The sequence below is a fragment of the Cygnus atratus genome, chromosome 3 (genome assembly GCF_013377495.2).
Source record: "Cygnus atratus isolate AKBS03 ecotype Queensland, Australia chromosome 3, CAtr_DNAZoo_HiC_assembly, whole genome shotgun sequence".
In the NCBI taxonomy this organism is placed as follows: domain Eukaryota; kingdom Metazoa; phylum Chordata; class Aves; order Anseriformes; family Anatidae; genus Cygnus; species Cygnus atratus.
The window spans coordinates 46,738,694-46,753,616 of record NC_066364.1 but is presented as its reverse complement, the minus strand read 5'-3'; the positions used below and the strand labels follow the sequence as shown (position 1 = coordinate 46,753,616).

At 41.4% G+C, this 14,923-nt stretch overlaps 1 protein-coding gene across 1 annotated transcript in view; it reads right to left on the bottom strand.

Moving 5' to 3' along the window:
• Positions 1-996: 996 nt before the first annotated feature.
• The window catches only part of LIN28B (lin-28 homolog B), an 84,347-nt gene continuing 70,420 nt past the window's right edge, over positions 997-14,923 (bottom strand). Inside the window, exon 4 of the mRNA XM_035564852.1 lies at positions 997-1,366. Within this exon, the coding sequence (XP_035420745.1) occupies positions 997-1,366 (370 nt within the window). The remainder of the gene's footprint in view (positions 1,367-14,923) is intronic.

Sequence of the window (14,923 nt, the reverse complement as noted above, 5' to 3'; positions counted from 1 at the left end):
CCATGTCATTTCAACAGTAAACGAGGGGGAAGCCCCTTCAAGTTGAGGGGCACTACTCGGGACCAAGAGAAGTTGCTGCTGCTGCTGCTACTACTGCCACCAAGGTCCCCTAAATGTTCACAGAATACAAAGGGTGAAGCAGGATGGTATCCTGATACCACTCAAAAGGGTTTGCTCTTTAACAGCTTACACAGTCTCCCCTACGCAACGGTCATCTAAATTACAGTTACACCCATATTAATTTAACAAAACATTTTGAGAAACCAGCACAGAAACTACACATTCATTGTCTTTTCTGGAGCTATTAACTCCTTACCAACAAAGGATGGTGGCGATGAGAGCCATGCTTAGTCGTGACACTGCCCTTCACAGGCATGGGGGGTGGAGGGGAGGGAAGTGGGGAAGTGATGCTTTGTAGAGAGGGGAAAGAAGATAACTCAAATTGATGGTGTGGGGGATGTCTTAGTATCTTTAGTACCATATGGCAGCTTTAAAATATGAACGTATCCTTTGGTTCACAAGAGAAGTAACAGTCTTGATCTCAGCTCTGTGTGTGGTTTTTCAGGTGTTTTTGTTTTTGTTTGGTGCGATTTCTTGGGTTTTCTTGTTTGTTTTTGGTTTTTTTTTTTGAACATGTTTGAAAACCGATTCTAGGAATGAGTTCAGGAACATTTATAGGTACTGTGTCTATTGCTTCACAGTAATATATTGTGGGATCTGGAGAGTGTTCTGATGGAAAAAATATATATTCATAGATATGCAGACACGCGCACGTGCACACTCATACACACACATACAGAAGGTAAAACGTAATGCACCCTGCTCAAATGTATTTTGCTTGGAGTGATTTGTCTATTAAAGAAAAAAAAAATTCACAGTTCCTCAACAGTAGTTAAAATTCCAGGTCAGCTACTGATAATGAAATTATTTCCCCTGTACTTGCATGAGGTAGACATCCCGAGAGGATAAAGAAAATGGAAAGTTATGAAAAACGCTTTAAGTTTTTTTCCTTTTCTGAACAGAAGGCCCCTTTCTGCTTGGTTCTTCGGGTGATGCAGATAACTTACTTGAAGAAGCTTCTTGTGGTGACCTGCCTGAACGCTCTGAGATCTCTGACCTTCCCTCCTGAGAATATGATGGAGACGAATAGCCGTACGTTCCTCCCCCTTCTCTCAGGAAAGCAGAAGTGGAAGGCTGTGGTTCAGCTTCATGTCTTCCCTGAGAACTAGTGGGCTGTTGCGAAACAGTTTTGTGGGGGCAGTTAGCCACCATGTGCATGATGCTCTGACAGTAATGGCACTTCTTTGGCTGTGGAGGTAGGCTGCATTCTTTAGCGTGGTGATCAAGGCCACCACAGTTGTAGCATCTAAAAATGAAAAGAGACAGCTGGTTATAAAATGCAGCATCAGACTGTAAGATTTTCTATGTATCAAAAACTGATTGTGCACTTGGTCTGCTGGAGATACAGCAGGAGCTTCTGCAATGATATCCCATGTCTACAGACAAAGATATATCTGAGTTTTGCTTTTTATGTAATGCATGTGGAATGTGCCCCTATGGCACACCGGTGCCAAAAAATACCTCTTACTTAGGAATAGATTCTGTTACTATCATCCTTATCAGTCAATATCTTGCTACAAAAAAAACTTGGTACTGCTTGAAAGTAAAGACCACTCTTAAATAGATCCTCACTTGTTTTCATTGGGACTTTCCTACTGACTGACAAGGGCTAAATCAGAAGCATTTGTAGATGTAGGCAGGTGCCTAATCATGCTTTTGTTAAAGCCTTGGGATGCCTCACTGCCCTCAGCAGTAAGAGGAGCCCGTGCAGCACCGGGACAATGCTGCGAGGGTCCCGCTGCTGAAAGAGCCGCCAGTCACCAGCACTGTGCAACTACATCAGAAAACCCTGCTGCACTGGGAATTCCACGAATCCCACAACGCCAAGTGGCTAAAATCCTCAATACAAAATCTCTCAAACAAACAGAAAACCCCAAACCAACCCTACCTGCTGGCTCTCCCCGAAGGAGGGATGATGCTGGGGTTCAGCCAGCCTCGGCCCCGCTAGAGGGCACCAAATATTCACACATCCCAACGCCGCTGCCTCAGCAAGCATCTCTCCTTGCTCAAGTATTTATAGCATTAAGCCCCTGTGAGCGCTAGTATTTCAAATGCCTGGCAGGACTAACATTTCAAAGCCGGGTGGGGAGGAGGCAGCCGCCAGGGCCGACCTCTTCAACCACGGGTGGGCTTCACCTTGTGAGTCTCTGGGTTGAGGCCATAAAGAAATGCGTAGGGAGAAGAGATTTGGCTTTCCCTAAGGAGTTGCCTCGGACTTTACCACGTCTTCAAGTGCCCAGAAAGCTCTTCGGGCATGTAAAAGATCTTGCCCGGAAACCTTGCCTCTTCTGGCTCGGTTAAGGCACGCCAAGGGAAGGGTGGGGGCTGAGCTTTTACAATGCTTATGTTTCACAGGGTCAGGAATGGCTTTTATGGTTTCAATTCAAAACAAAATGAGTAAAGCCCTAGCGAGAGTCATAAAACAGGGTTTGTTTGTTTTCTCTTGAAATTCTCAAACCACATGCAAGTGGTGGTGACCCTGGGTGTCATCTTCAAAAGCAGGGCTGCCCAGAAGCAGACAAACGGCAGAGCACGTCTTCCAAGCACCACGGGCAAGACCTTTTCGCCAAGTCTTTAAAATGGCCAAAATGTAAACACTCTCGTGTTAATCTTATTATCAAGGGGAATCATGGAGAAATCCAACAATTCCTTACTGAATACTTTCACTTTGTAACACACACACCAGGAATTTGAATCCTTGACTTACATCAGTCTAACACTTGATACAGAACAATAATTACCTGATGATCCTATGCTGATCATATCCATCACTTTTTATTTTGGCTATTTTTCTATGGTTTCTGTTTCTCTGTATTACAAATACTTGCACCAAATGTGTATGGATTAAATCTGTTACAATCTAGTGTTCTACTGAAGAGAACTAACCTCATAATTGACAATTTGTTTTTGCTTCCCCTTATCTATATGAACTAATTTAAAAAAACAGTTGCAAACACCCATGCCTAGTAGAGTCGATTGAAGGACTCAAGACGACTACATGTGCAAGCGACTGTATGTATAAAACAATGCAACATGCTTTGGCTCAAGACCCCATCAAAATTTTCAGACTCCTGGAAAGCAACAAAGCGCTGTTTTGAGCTAGCAGTTAGTGATCTGTCCTGGCTCTGTCCCTTCCTGGCTTGTGGTGCTTAGCTGCCTGCCGGGTTAAACCACAACATGATCGCTGTTAGTCTACACACAACACAGATGTTTAGTCTATGCAAAACCGTACGTATAGCTGGAGTCTCAGTTACAGAATATACATTGTCTACATAAAAATGTTCTTGATAAAACCTGTGTAGTTTATAGAAAGGTTACAAAATGGCTGTGAATGTTTGCAAATTCCATCCAAGAAACAATCCCTAAGAAACTCCCTCTTGATATTTCTTTTTCTCCATTAGCAAGATACTAACCATATCTTTCTTTTAATAGACAAATGAAAAAACAGCATAAGTTGCCCATGGCATGTTGTCATATTCCCCAAGACTGATTTATAATTTAAAGAAGCTAAATGATACGCAGAACTTCATTATCCCTTCAGAAAACATTATAATTAAATTGTCATATCTTCCCTAAAAATTAATAACAAACAAGAAACCAAAGCCATTATACTGAACTCTGCACTTTTTATGACAACTGCAATAATATATTTTAGGTGAACTGGTTCCATTTTTATGTCACCAGTGCACATAATTTTTATTTGATTTTCAGTGGAATTTGAAGAGTATGCCTATAGTAGTCTTCCTGCATATAGCATGAAATAACCGATGAAGAGATAAAGTATATAAAGCTCTGCTTGAATGAAAAAGAAAAAAAGTACAAGCCCCCTTGTCATTAGAATGATCTCCCTAGCAAGGCAATACTAAGTATGCTGTAAAATATGAACATCCTGATTTAAGACCAAAACATTATATTTTAGGGAAAAAAAGCTTGATAAGTTTTCAGTTAATGAATGCTGTCAATCTGATTACTTTTTTTTCCATATCATTACAGGTATTTTCAAATTAGTGACCTCCCGTTTAACAGCAGCATTTAGCTATGTCTCCCTGACAAATTTACTAAACATCTTTTGGATAAAATAATAAGAAAGTAAAACTTGCAATTGGAGAAAAAAAGAAAAAAGGAAAAACAAACACACAAAAAGAACAGCAGCAACAAAAACCCTCAAGTATTCTACTTTCTCTCCCTCCAATAAATACACCTAGGACTTCACAAATGTGGTATTCATTATAATGCAGGTTATATTAAAGAATGGTGTTTATTAGTATCTTCCACATCTGTTTCTAGCAGTGTACTCATTCCTAGGCTTTTTATCTAAGAACGGTGTAATATAGTATCACATGGGAGTGAACAGACATTTTGGGAATTGTGCATTTTAACTTAATCCAGAACCAGAATATGGAATTTTATAGCTGTGAATGCATTTGTGTTGGCTTCCTTCCCTAACAACACATTTACTTAGAATCGTTAAAGAAAAAAAGAAGTTTGAAAATAGGTTAAAGGGCTTCAGTAGCAGAGGAGGTGGTAGCCATAGACAAATCAATTTAATCAGTCACTATGGTATGCACCGTGTTATCCAATTCAGTGAACCATTTCACCTCACCAATTGACCAAGAACCTGCCGTCAGAGCCCCTGCTTCCACTCAAGAGGCCTCCGTCACCTTTTGCATATATATTCATCAATACATCCTACTTGCAAAATATTGTAATTCCCTGTATTTATTCAAATCACTTGTAAAATGTCACTGTAAAAATACAATTCTACCAGGAGCAGTTGTAATTAAACTACGATTTGGCTTTTCAGGAATTTTTCTTGTGACTAACCAACCCAAGCATCTGGCTATAGTATCTCATTAGAATATATATGTGCCAGCCTGGGTGTGCCTGGACTTAAACAGGAGGGTGGTATTCACTCGCTTCTTTTAACTATTTATTCACTCCTTGTCAATCACTCTTACCAGGAGAAGAGATCACACCCCGCTCTGAAATGCCTTCCCTCTCAAGGGATTTACACCAAAATGGAAATGGTCAGCCACCTCAGGAGCTCACAAATGACACCACATGGCAGCATCCACGCACATTAAGGTATGGTGTTAAACCCTTTTGTCCAAAAGGCTTCATCTCTTTGCTTTGCCTCTGCTCTATAAACCTACATTACAACATAATGAAAACTGATAACGCATGATATGCACACACAGGTTTATATAGCCACATCTAAATACACATAAATATGTAGAACTATATACAAATTGGATCCTGCTAAGAAAATTAGCAAATTCTCATTTGATAACGTTTCCAGAAACTCTAGATGAGTACAACTATACTAAATACAAGTGTTTACAACATAAACACTTACAACATAAAGCTTCATATATAATTTACATCATGAGATGGGTAAAACATAAAAAGCCCTTAAAAGTTCAGTTATAGTAGAAGTAACCCTTAGAGAAACAAAACAGCAAGAAAGATTTACTAAAAACGGAGTATCTTCTCACAGAAGGCTCATTATTTACTGGGTAGCTTCAGGCTCAAAAAACAATGCAACAAAGTAAATAAAGAGATGGCAACTATCCTGAAGGGGAATCCTTTCTTCACTAGGGCACTGGAGGGAAGGTGGATCAGGACTGTTTTTTGGTATAAAAAGGATGAACATTTAAATGAAGGAATACCTTGAGCAATTTGTCTAATACTGTATTTCAGTATTCTCCAGAAAACAGTAGCATTAATACCTACTAACAAAGAAAGAAGAGAGCATACTGCAAGGTTAAAAATACTTCTAAATCCTCCTTCGCTATGGATTTGTGATTACACAGAACTAGATGTATTAGAGGAAATAGATGAACAAGCAAAAAGTGTATAGATTCCAACACAAAACATGTTGCAATAATTACAATAAGCTGATGGCTGAAATTCATTACAAGTACTCAAATTCCCAACCAAATGCAAACACAAAATAAAATACCCTCTAGTCTTCAGCTGTTTTTTATTGTCCCAGCAGTCACCTCATTTCATAGTTAGGAAGCATTCCCTAGCCCCAGCACACTTAAAATGACGATACAACTGTCTTGCAAACACGTTCCCCACAACAGCTCAGCTGAGCTAAGCAGTAAGGAGGGTAAGGACAACTGCTTGCTTCTTCATGCTGCTTCATAATATGATTTGGATGATAATCCAATATATATGACAAGTAGAGAATCATTTGTATGGCTCCACGCTATTATCCGTTGGGAGAAAAAGCTTTAGAATTGCTCTAATGACTGACTTTTTCTTGGGGGTGGTGGTTTTAACATCTGACAGGGATAGCAAAGGGATGTAGTCAGAGAAATAATTCACCAAGATAGGCCCTGCATCAGCTCCCTTTTTGTTTTTCCTTTCTGAATGCTATCGGAGAACAAAACCCCACATCTTGGTGAACAATGCTTCATCCAGCAGTTTAAATGCTTTGAAAAATGGCCTGGTTTGCTAACAGCATGTGCAAGCGTGATGTTTTTACAACATGCTGAATGCCAACGCAGCAGCTAAAGCAGAGAATAATTATAAGGAAATGTCTCAAGTTGTACCTAAATATGCTGTCTCTTTTAGTCACTGCTTTCACCACAACGCAAAGGGAGGCTGGTTCTTGCAAACAGCACACGCAGCAGACTGCCTGAACTACCCCCTTCTGCCGTGAAGGGAGCTTCAGCTACGCCCAATCTAAGAGGTTTTAGACAAAACGAGGATGTTTTACTCTTCAAGGGCCTCAGAGGCTTCAGCTGTGAAAGGCAGGCCGTGGGTGCAGGGAAGCTCAGGCAGGTGTGTGCCTGCTCGGCCTGTGCCTGGCCCCACAGGGTTACAAACACCCTGGAGGGGCTGGCAGAGGTTTCTGATTGAAATTTTCCTCAAGAGAAGCACAAATATATTTTAACGGATTAATGGAATATTCCAGGGACCAAGTAAATCCTGGATAGCAAATCTCTCACATCAGCTCTCCCAAGGCTGACAGCATCACCAGTGGCTGCTGCTGACAGGGCACCTCTCGTACCTTACTGCGTTATAAAAGGACTAATTACATGTGCAGCAGCAGCGTGTTGCAGTGGGGCTGTTGGGGACCCCAGGCACCCCATACAGTGGCCAGCACTCCTCTGGCATTTCCCTCCTTCCTCAGCCGCATGTCAAGGGGGATTCCCTTGCAGCCATTGTTTTGGGAGAAGGTTGTTCCCCACCTCGAGCAGCATTAAATCCCAGGGGAAATAACGCTGGCTGGTATTTTTTAAAGCAGCACGGGGCAGGAGGGAGCCTTGTGTGTGTACCCCCACACCAGGTGTGCATTAGTGCAGCCTCGCTTCTTGCTTTCTGAAGGAGGGAATGGCTGCAGGGGCACGAGCTGCCCTGGGCATATGCATGGTGCCCATGGAGGCCAAGAGGGATATTTTTGGAGCGCTCCTCCTCACATCCGCGTTCTTTTTAGTTTTTATGCCATTTTGTACATTAACCTGTAATTCTTAAGCTGCTTTTGACTGCAGTGGGGATACAGATAACTCTGAAAATGGTCTAACAAAATATTAGCATTCAAAAGACTGTATTTTAAATCACTCAAGGTCACGTGAAATTATCTTGTTAAACAAACTAGAGAACGGAGCATCGAGCTTCTTCATCAGAGTATTTACGATGTGCCCAGCAAAATGCAGAAAACTTCCAACAATGGATTTTTTCTTTTAATCCATGAGAAGAAAAAAATAAAACTGTAATTATTTTCTGTCAACTATGCTTAAAAGTAGTGTGTTATCAATTGAGAATCTGGTACATCGGCACCAAATTCAGATTTGCCCTGATCCTGTGACTACATGCTACCCTGAGTCCCTCACTCAAGCAAAACGCTGTGCAGAGGTGACATGCTGGGAAAGTTAATTGCAGGCTGCTGTTCTTCAGTAAAATTTGGTTTGAAAATTTACTATGCCTTACTGGCTTTTGAGATTAAAAAAATCACCTTCTAAAACCACTGTAATCTTCTAAAAGAATAAAGATGAAATAAAGTAAAAATGTTTGTCTATTTCTCTGCCAAATCCTACAACCCGTGATAATGTATCAGATTGAACACATTCAATTTCGTGAAAAAACCACAGTACCTCCATGATTTTTTTAAGGTTGCCTTCTTTCATCTTTCAGCTAGCCCCAGCACGCTGACACAAAGCCAGTTTCTGCAAGGCTTCCAATAACACAGGGCAGAATATTGATGATGTTTACTCTCATTACAAATAAATAAATAAAAATGCTTAATCGTAAACTCATCAGATCGAATAGTTTTCTGTGGTTAGCTCTAAATCAATCTATTTTCCCCCGTGCATCCAGAAGTAATATCAATAGGTTATGGTCTTTTGTTGCATGGGCTTCCCCTCCCCCTCACCCCCCAACAAAGACGCTGACAAACAACGCAGGGCATTTGTCCGATAAATCAGGCCTTTCGGGATACTATTTAGCTGAAGTGCATGAGGAAATAAATTTGTTTAAAATCTGCTAATACGATTTTACTGGAAGATGGCTTTCTTGGTGTTTTTTTTTTTTTTTTTTTTCCTTCTTGAGAACCGAGGCCAACAATGAAATTGGAAGGTGGCTCAAAATACACCAAATGCAGTCTTTTTTTCTCCACAAAAATGAAAGGGACGATGCAGACATCAGCTCTGAAAAATAACCTCCACTATATCATTTCCATTCTTTCTTCCTTTCCATGAAACCTTATCTGTGCTATCCACTCATCCCTCTTCAGAGGCATGAAGGAAAATTACATAAATTTTCACATCACATAAAAAATCCATATGAAATGCATCCTCAAGGAGGAATGCTTTGGATATACTTTTCATTTTTTAAAACAAAAGGGTTTTCTTTATAGTGACAGTTAGGAACTCCTGAAATAACAATTCACAAAACAAGGTCTTTTTTTTCTAAATAACACAAAAGATGGGTTTGCTCCAACAGTATCAATATGGTGTGGAAAGAATGAATGTATTTTAATGGCTCCAACCCATTCAGATGTAGCGGATACAAGATCAGTGACAGTTTAAGTTACAGTTTAAACAGTCGTATATCACATATTTCAAACATGAAATGCTATACTGTGATTTCAAATACAATACTGCTGTTTTTGCATTATGAAACCACACACACAAATATTCTGAATATTTGTAAGCCTTAATTTTTGTGGGAATTTAAAAAAAAGATACAAAGATTTTAAATCGCAGCAGCAGTTCTATGCACAGCACTTTTTCAAACAATAAATGTTTTCCATAGTCCATGCTGGGGGAAAGGCTGCCATAAAGATTTAATGGGGGTATCCCCGCAACATATGCCCGTGTTTGGGAAGCCTCTCGCAAGAGTTAAGTGGGGTGCTGAGCGGGGCAGACCGTGGCTGGCTGCGTTTTGAGCCCACTCCTTGGTGCCCCTGTCACAAGCATGGTTCAGAAACACCAGAAATCTTCTCAGAGGCGGCTGTGTGGGTAGGGATGTGCGCTGCGAAAAGCTAGCTCAGCTCTTTCTGGGTCAGTGAGATGCTGCTCCTGAGCTAAGAAGCATGCCTGACCTCAGCTGCCTCGCACAGACCCACTTCCAGTGCTTCCACATCCACAGGTCAGCTACTCCAGGCTTCAGGAAAAAGGGCAGTATGTAACTGTAACTGATTGATAAAACTGCCATTTCCCTTTTGTTCCTTACTTTGTAACTAACATTAACAGCAAACGTCAGTAACGCCAACTGAATCACAAGTCTTCTAACTCCTGGCGAAGTTCATAACCCATTCTCCTTCCCTAAATACCAGTTTTAGGGTCATATAATTTCAAGTATCCCTTATAAATCAGCATCATGCACACAGTTTCAGAAATACCTGACAACAGGAGTACGGACTGACTTAAATACCAGACTTGAAGTGGATTCTCAAAAATTTCTATTCATTCAGTGACTTAGATGATGTGCATGAGTATAGTCTTCACAAGTGTTAAGGACTGCAGGGTGTGACCAGCACTTCACATCTTCATTTCACTCTTCAGAAATAAAGGGACTGTTCCTGTCACATTCACTGTTAGAGGCCAAGTCAGTTATCTCTATGGGGGTTCCTTCCATAGCTCATGGAATAGATAGAAAAACTCGTGCCATGTGAAATACAGGCAGAGCTTCTTTCTCCAGCTCTGTAACAAAAGGCCAACAAACATGGTGGCTGGTTTTCCTTGACATTGTGCCTGTCAGTTCATGTGTTCAACACCTGCAGCAGGAATTAGGTCACTCAGGTGCTCCAAAGCCACATTTTAGTATGGGAAATCTGTATCACTTCTGCCCTACTGACTGACGAAGAAAGCAGTCAGTTCCTAATCCACTTTTCCAAACTTGCATCTTAAGACTCTTAAAACGGACAAGCTCCATACACTGACATTACTACAGAGTGGTTGCGGTCATTATTTTTTATAACATGTTAAAAAGGCTTTCAACATCTTAAAGAAAAATGTTAATTTTGAAGCTTTTCACATCAAAATGCAGAAGCAACATTAAAGTGTGAAAAGAGGATTTCAGCAGCAACAGGATTAAGCCTCAAATGTTAGAACTTTTAATTCCCACCTGAGGCAGGTATTTCTGTTGGTCTGCCTGATGCCTGAGAATTAAAAGTGAAACAATTCATTTTTTTTACTATTCTACCGCGTATTCTACTACCACCTTGGTTGTTAATTTGCTATAGTTATGTACATAAAAATAAAAGCTAAACAAAAAATGCCAACAAAAACAACACACATTTGTGCACATAAATTTAAAGACCAACATTGTTAATTCAAAATTTGGTGTTTCATTTTTCTTAGCTTAGCCTCAGGATGGTAAATCTCATGCAAGGGCTTGAGTTTAATACTTCTTTCTCTGAAATCTGTTAATTCTGTGTAGGGGTACAAATAATCAACCATAACTGAAAGCATTTTACAATACCTAGTAAATTATATCATTTTATCCCTCTTCATCATGATTAGGTACATTAAGTGATATTACTACAGTAAGATGATAACAATGAGGTAAACAAAGCTTTTTTTTTAAAAAAAGATTGTATCATCCTGAAACAGATCATATTAATGGTCTTAATTCTGCTCTCAATCACACAGGTGTAAATCCAGAAAAATTTGGTAACTTCAGTGAGCTTCTCTTGGTTAATTTTAATAGTGTAACTGAAGAAAGAACTTCCCACTGTGCATGAGTACTTAAAGTCACACAGCAGTGCAGGGCTCTCCTTCTGCGTGTCTCCTGCGGAAGCCTCCCAGTTCCACCTGTAAATCTGCATTTGCTGGTTAATGTAACCCTTGAAAGCATAATCTAGCACAAAGGTTTTTGTTTGTTTGTTTATTTTTAAAAAAAGCCAAAAAACTATGGCCAAGGTTCAAGTTAAGAAAGAATGACTGAATGATTTCAAAAGAAAGACATTTATAGGCAAAGCATCTGTTTTCCTACCATGACCAATGAACTCTGCATCAGAAGATTCAGACAAAATAGGAAGCCTAGACTCAGAAAAACAGTAAGAAAGATGCGTTTGATATGCTTGCTGAGCACAGCATAACCAGCTCCCTGTAGTTCTGATCAGCAATTCATACCTGAGCTGCAACTTCAATTATGAAAACTCTGAATTTACAATTTTGAAAGCTGTCACAAAGCAGAAGAGCGATTAATGCCAACATTGTGTCTGTGCCTTAACATTTCATCTACACTCTAAAACAAACAACTTTCCAGTTATCCAGCAGCATTCACTGTGCAAGGCAGGAAAACGGTACATTAAGACTGAAAGCACACCGAGGCAAAAAGAGCAACACATTTTGAATACAAGCCGTGAAGTTGCTGCTGATGAGTATGACTTCTGGCTGGGAACAGAAGAAGACGTGTATTTATATGTTTCCACAGCTGCTTATGCAATGTGCACACAGGCCAGCAAGATACCAAATTTCTGTAGGGGGGATAGTTAGGAGTTCTTCCATTTTGGAGAGCAAATCCTGACTCCTAGCAAAATAGAGGATTACTCAGTTATGCTGGCAGCCTGTGTGCTCTCCTTCAATCCCAGGCTCTGGGAGCAGGCCAGAAGACATGGAAAGGTGACAGGGACATTCTGCAGTGGTTACGAATGGAACATGTAACGTCAAATCCACTGGAATCCATGGGATTTCTTTAGCCCTCATTGGAAATGCTGACTGAAATCCAGTTTCTTCATGTTTTACTGATTAAAGGCCATACTGCTGTGAGGTTACGTAGTCAACTCTCACTATTCAGTGTATAGTTAATTATTGCAGTGATAGATCTTCCAGAGGAAAAATTGCCAGTATCCTCCCACAAGACCCTAAAATACTGCAGCTGAACCAGCTGGAACAGTGGATTTAAGTTGCAGCCAAGCAGAGAACTGGATCTATCTTTCTGCCACCCTGGATGAACGTCCATCACTAGCTGTAGGGAGGGGGGAGGTGAGCAGCAGGCTCCCAGCACCGGGTTGTGTCCCCAGCTGGTGTGAGCCTTCCTCAGTTACTCGTGAGAGGTGGCATGTGAGTGCCACAACCCACACCTGTGCAACAACAAATTACATCAGGTGCCAACATTAGGTATCTGTAGTATTGTGCCATTGTAAAAACCCCGACGCCAGCCTTACAAGCTGTTGTATGCTTTGTAGCTGAACTTGTCACGCTGCACTGCCCAGACCCTGCATCCCTGCCTGCCCCTCCTCGGTCCCAGTCTCCCCACACCTCATGTCCCTGCTCCCACCACATGGTGCAGTCCTCCTGGAACTCCTCAACGATCCCTGCTCCCCTGAGACAGCAGAGAAGAGGAACCCCTGTCTCTTATCTCACATGAAGGATCTGTTAATCCTTCTTCAAAAGGCTCAACAGCCACCATCTGGAGAGCACAGCAGACTCCTGACAGAGGGAACCTTGCATTCAAACACACACAGTGTAAGCACCTCGAGCTATGTGGTGACTCCTCGGGTGCCTTTTGTGTAGGTTAAAGTGTGCTCGCTGGTTTGGGCCATACAAGTCAAGGGGTTCGGGAGCCACCTTGGTAATTCTGTGGAGCTCCAGTTGGCTGGCTGTCCTATAGAAACCCTTGCTGACACAAGACGGTGTATAGGCAGCACATAAATTAGTTTTCTGAGGGCTTGACAGCACCCAAATGTTGCATCTGGGTACCAAACGCCTCCCGTGTGGTTAATAATTGCAAAACCTACACAGCTTTGGCCTTAGAAGACCAAGACGCAGGCCTTTAAAAGTCTGACACTTATTCCTGGATACTTCCAGGAACAATCTATTTTTTAAACCAACATCCCTCTTGAAAACCTGCAAGGCCAGAAAGCCTTGTTCCTAAGTCAAGATCCCTTTGACCCCCCTCCTCACAAAACCTCTAAATATCCAACATACCTGGAAATGCTCAATTACAAATAACTGCAGAGTGGAGGGAAACTGTGGACCCCACCCAGGACCGTGGACGTGAAACACAGTCCACAAATTTCCTGTAGGGGAACTCTTATCTTTCCCAGGCTTAGAAACTGGTGACAGAGACTTTAGTAATGGAAGTCAGAGAGAGAAAATACAGAAGAAACCTTTGGGGAACTAAACCTGAAAAACAGATGCTGATAATGGACTTCCAAAGGACTAAGTTTATGTTTTTTTAAAGTCAAAGTGGCTGGAAATCTGAGTAGGAGTTTCTCTTGAACTGCTAGTGGAGTTTGCAGAATACTAAGAAGATGGATCTGTCCCCTTCCTAGTGCCACCCAAAGAGCAGAAATGGCCCACTGGCTAAGGTACCTGTCTCAGACTTGAGAACGTGGTAGTGGCTTCTTTCTCTGTTAAGGTGACCTGTGTGACCCTGTCATGTATCATCAGATGTTTACAGGTATTTAAATGCCTAAATACCACCGACTTCAGAAGCAATCAGGTTCCTCGTAGCTTTGAGGATACCAGTTCGTGCCCCTCTGGATTATATCTGGTGAATAAAAAAAATATTTGTGGTACAACAGTGTGCAACCTTATGGTGGACCAGGCCACAAATTTACTGGAATTCACTGAACTAGAGCAGGAATCAGGCACATTCTGGACAATGTAGAAAATACACGACTTTGAATTTGTCCTCTTTATTATGGTGCTTTCACTGCTGTCCAACTATCGGGATGAAAAGTTATAAGCAAGTTGTGAAAAGTCCGTTCCCTTACGCCTGCAACCCAAACACTAAATGGAAAAGGAGGGCTACCGAGAGCTAAATTGCACTTTGCACAAATGCAGAAAAACCCTTCACATGTCTTTTTCAATCTGTGTTGACAGGAAACACAAAACCAAGAATCAGTGGAGGAAAGTATACGCTTCCTTCACGATGTAAAAGCCTGAACTAGAACACCTTCAACAAACTACTATGCATAGCTTTCCTCCCAGCTTCCCACACAGCAAGAGTACCACCGCTGCTGTCTCAGCAGCATCAGTGGTAGCTCCTGGGGGGGCCCTTCTGCTTTCATGCTCTGTACCGTGAAACAAGCCAGCAACAGTATGCCACGCCAGGCAGGGTGCAGGGAACTGCCAGGGATCCTGGCTGAGTACTGCACAATCCATCCAGCGCTGTAAGCGTAACCCGGACTCCAGCTCAACTACTTTGCATTTCATTCATAGTTTTTGTTTGTTTGTTTTTGGGTTTGGTAATATGAAAATAAATGGAAGATAAGCACAGAGAAAACAGCCCTCTTTTCAAGAATACCTCCAAAGACATACGATTTACTTTCAAAAATTCCTAGGAAGAATCCACTTCAATAACTAAAACTGCCATCCAATTCTCCACAGCAAAAGTT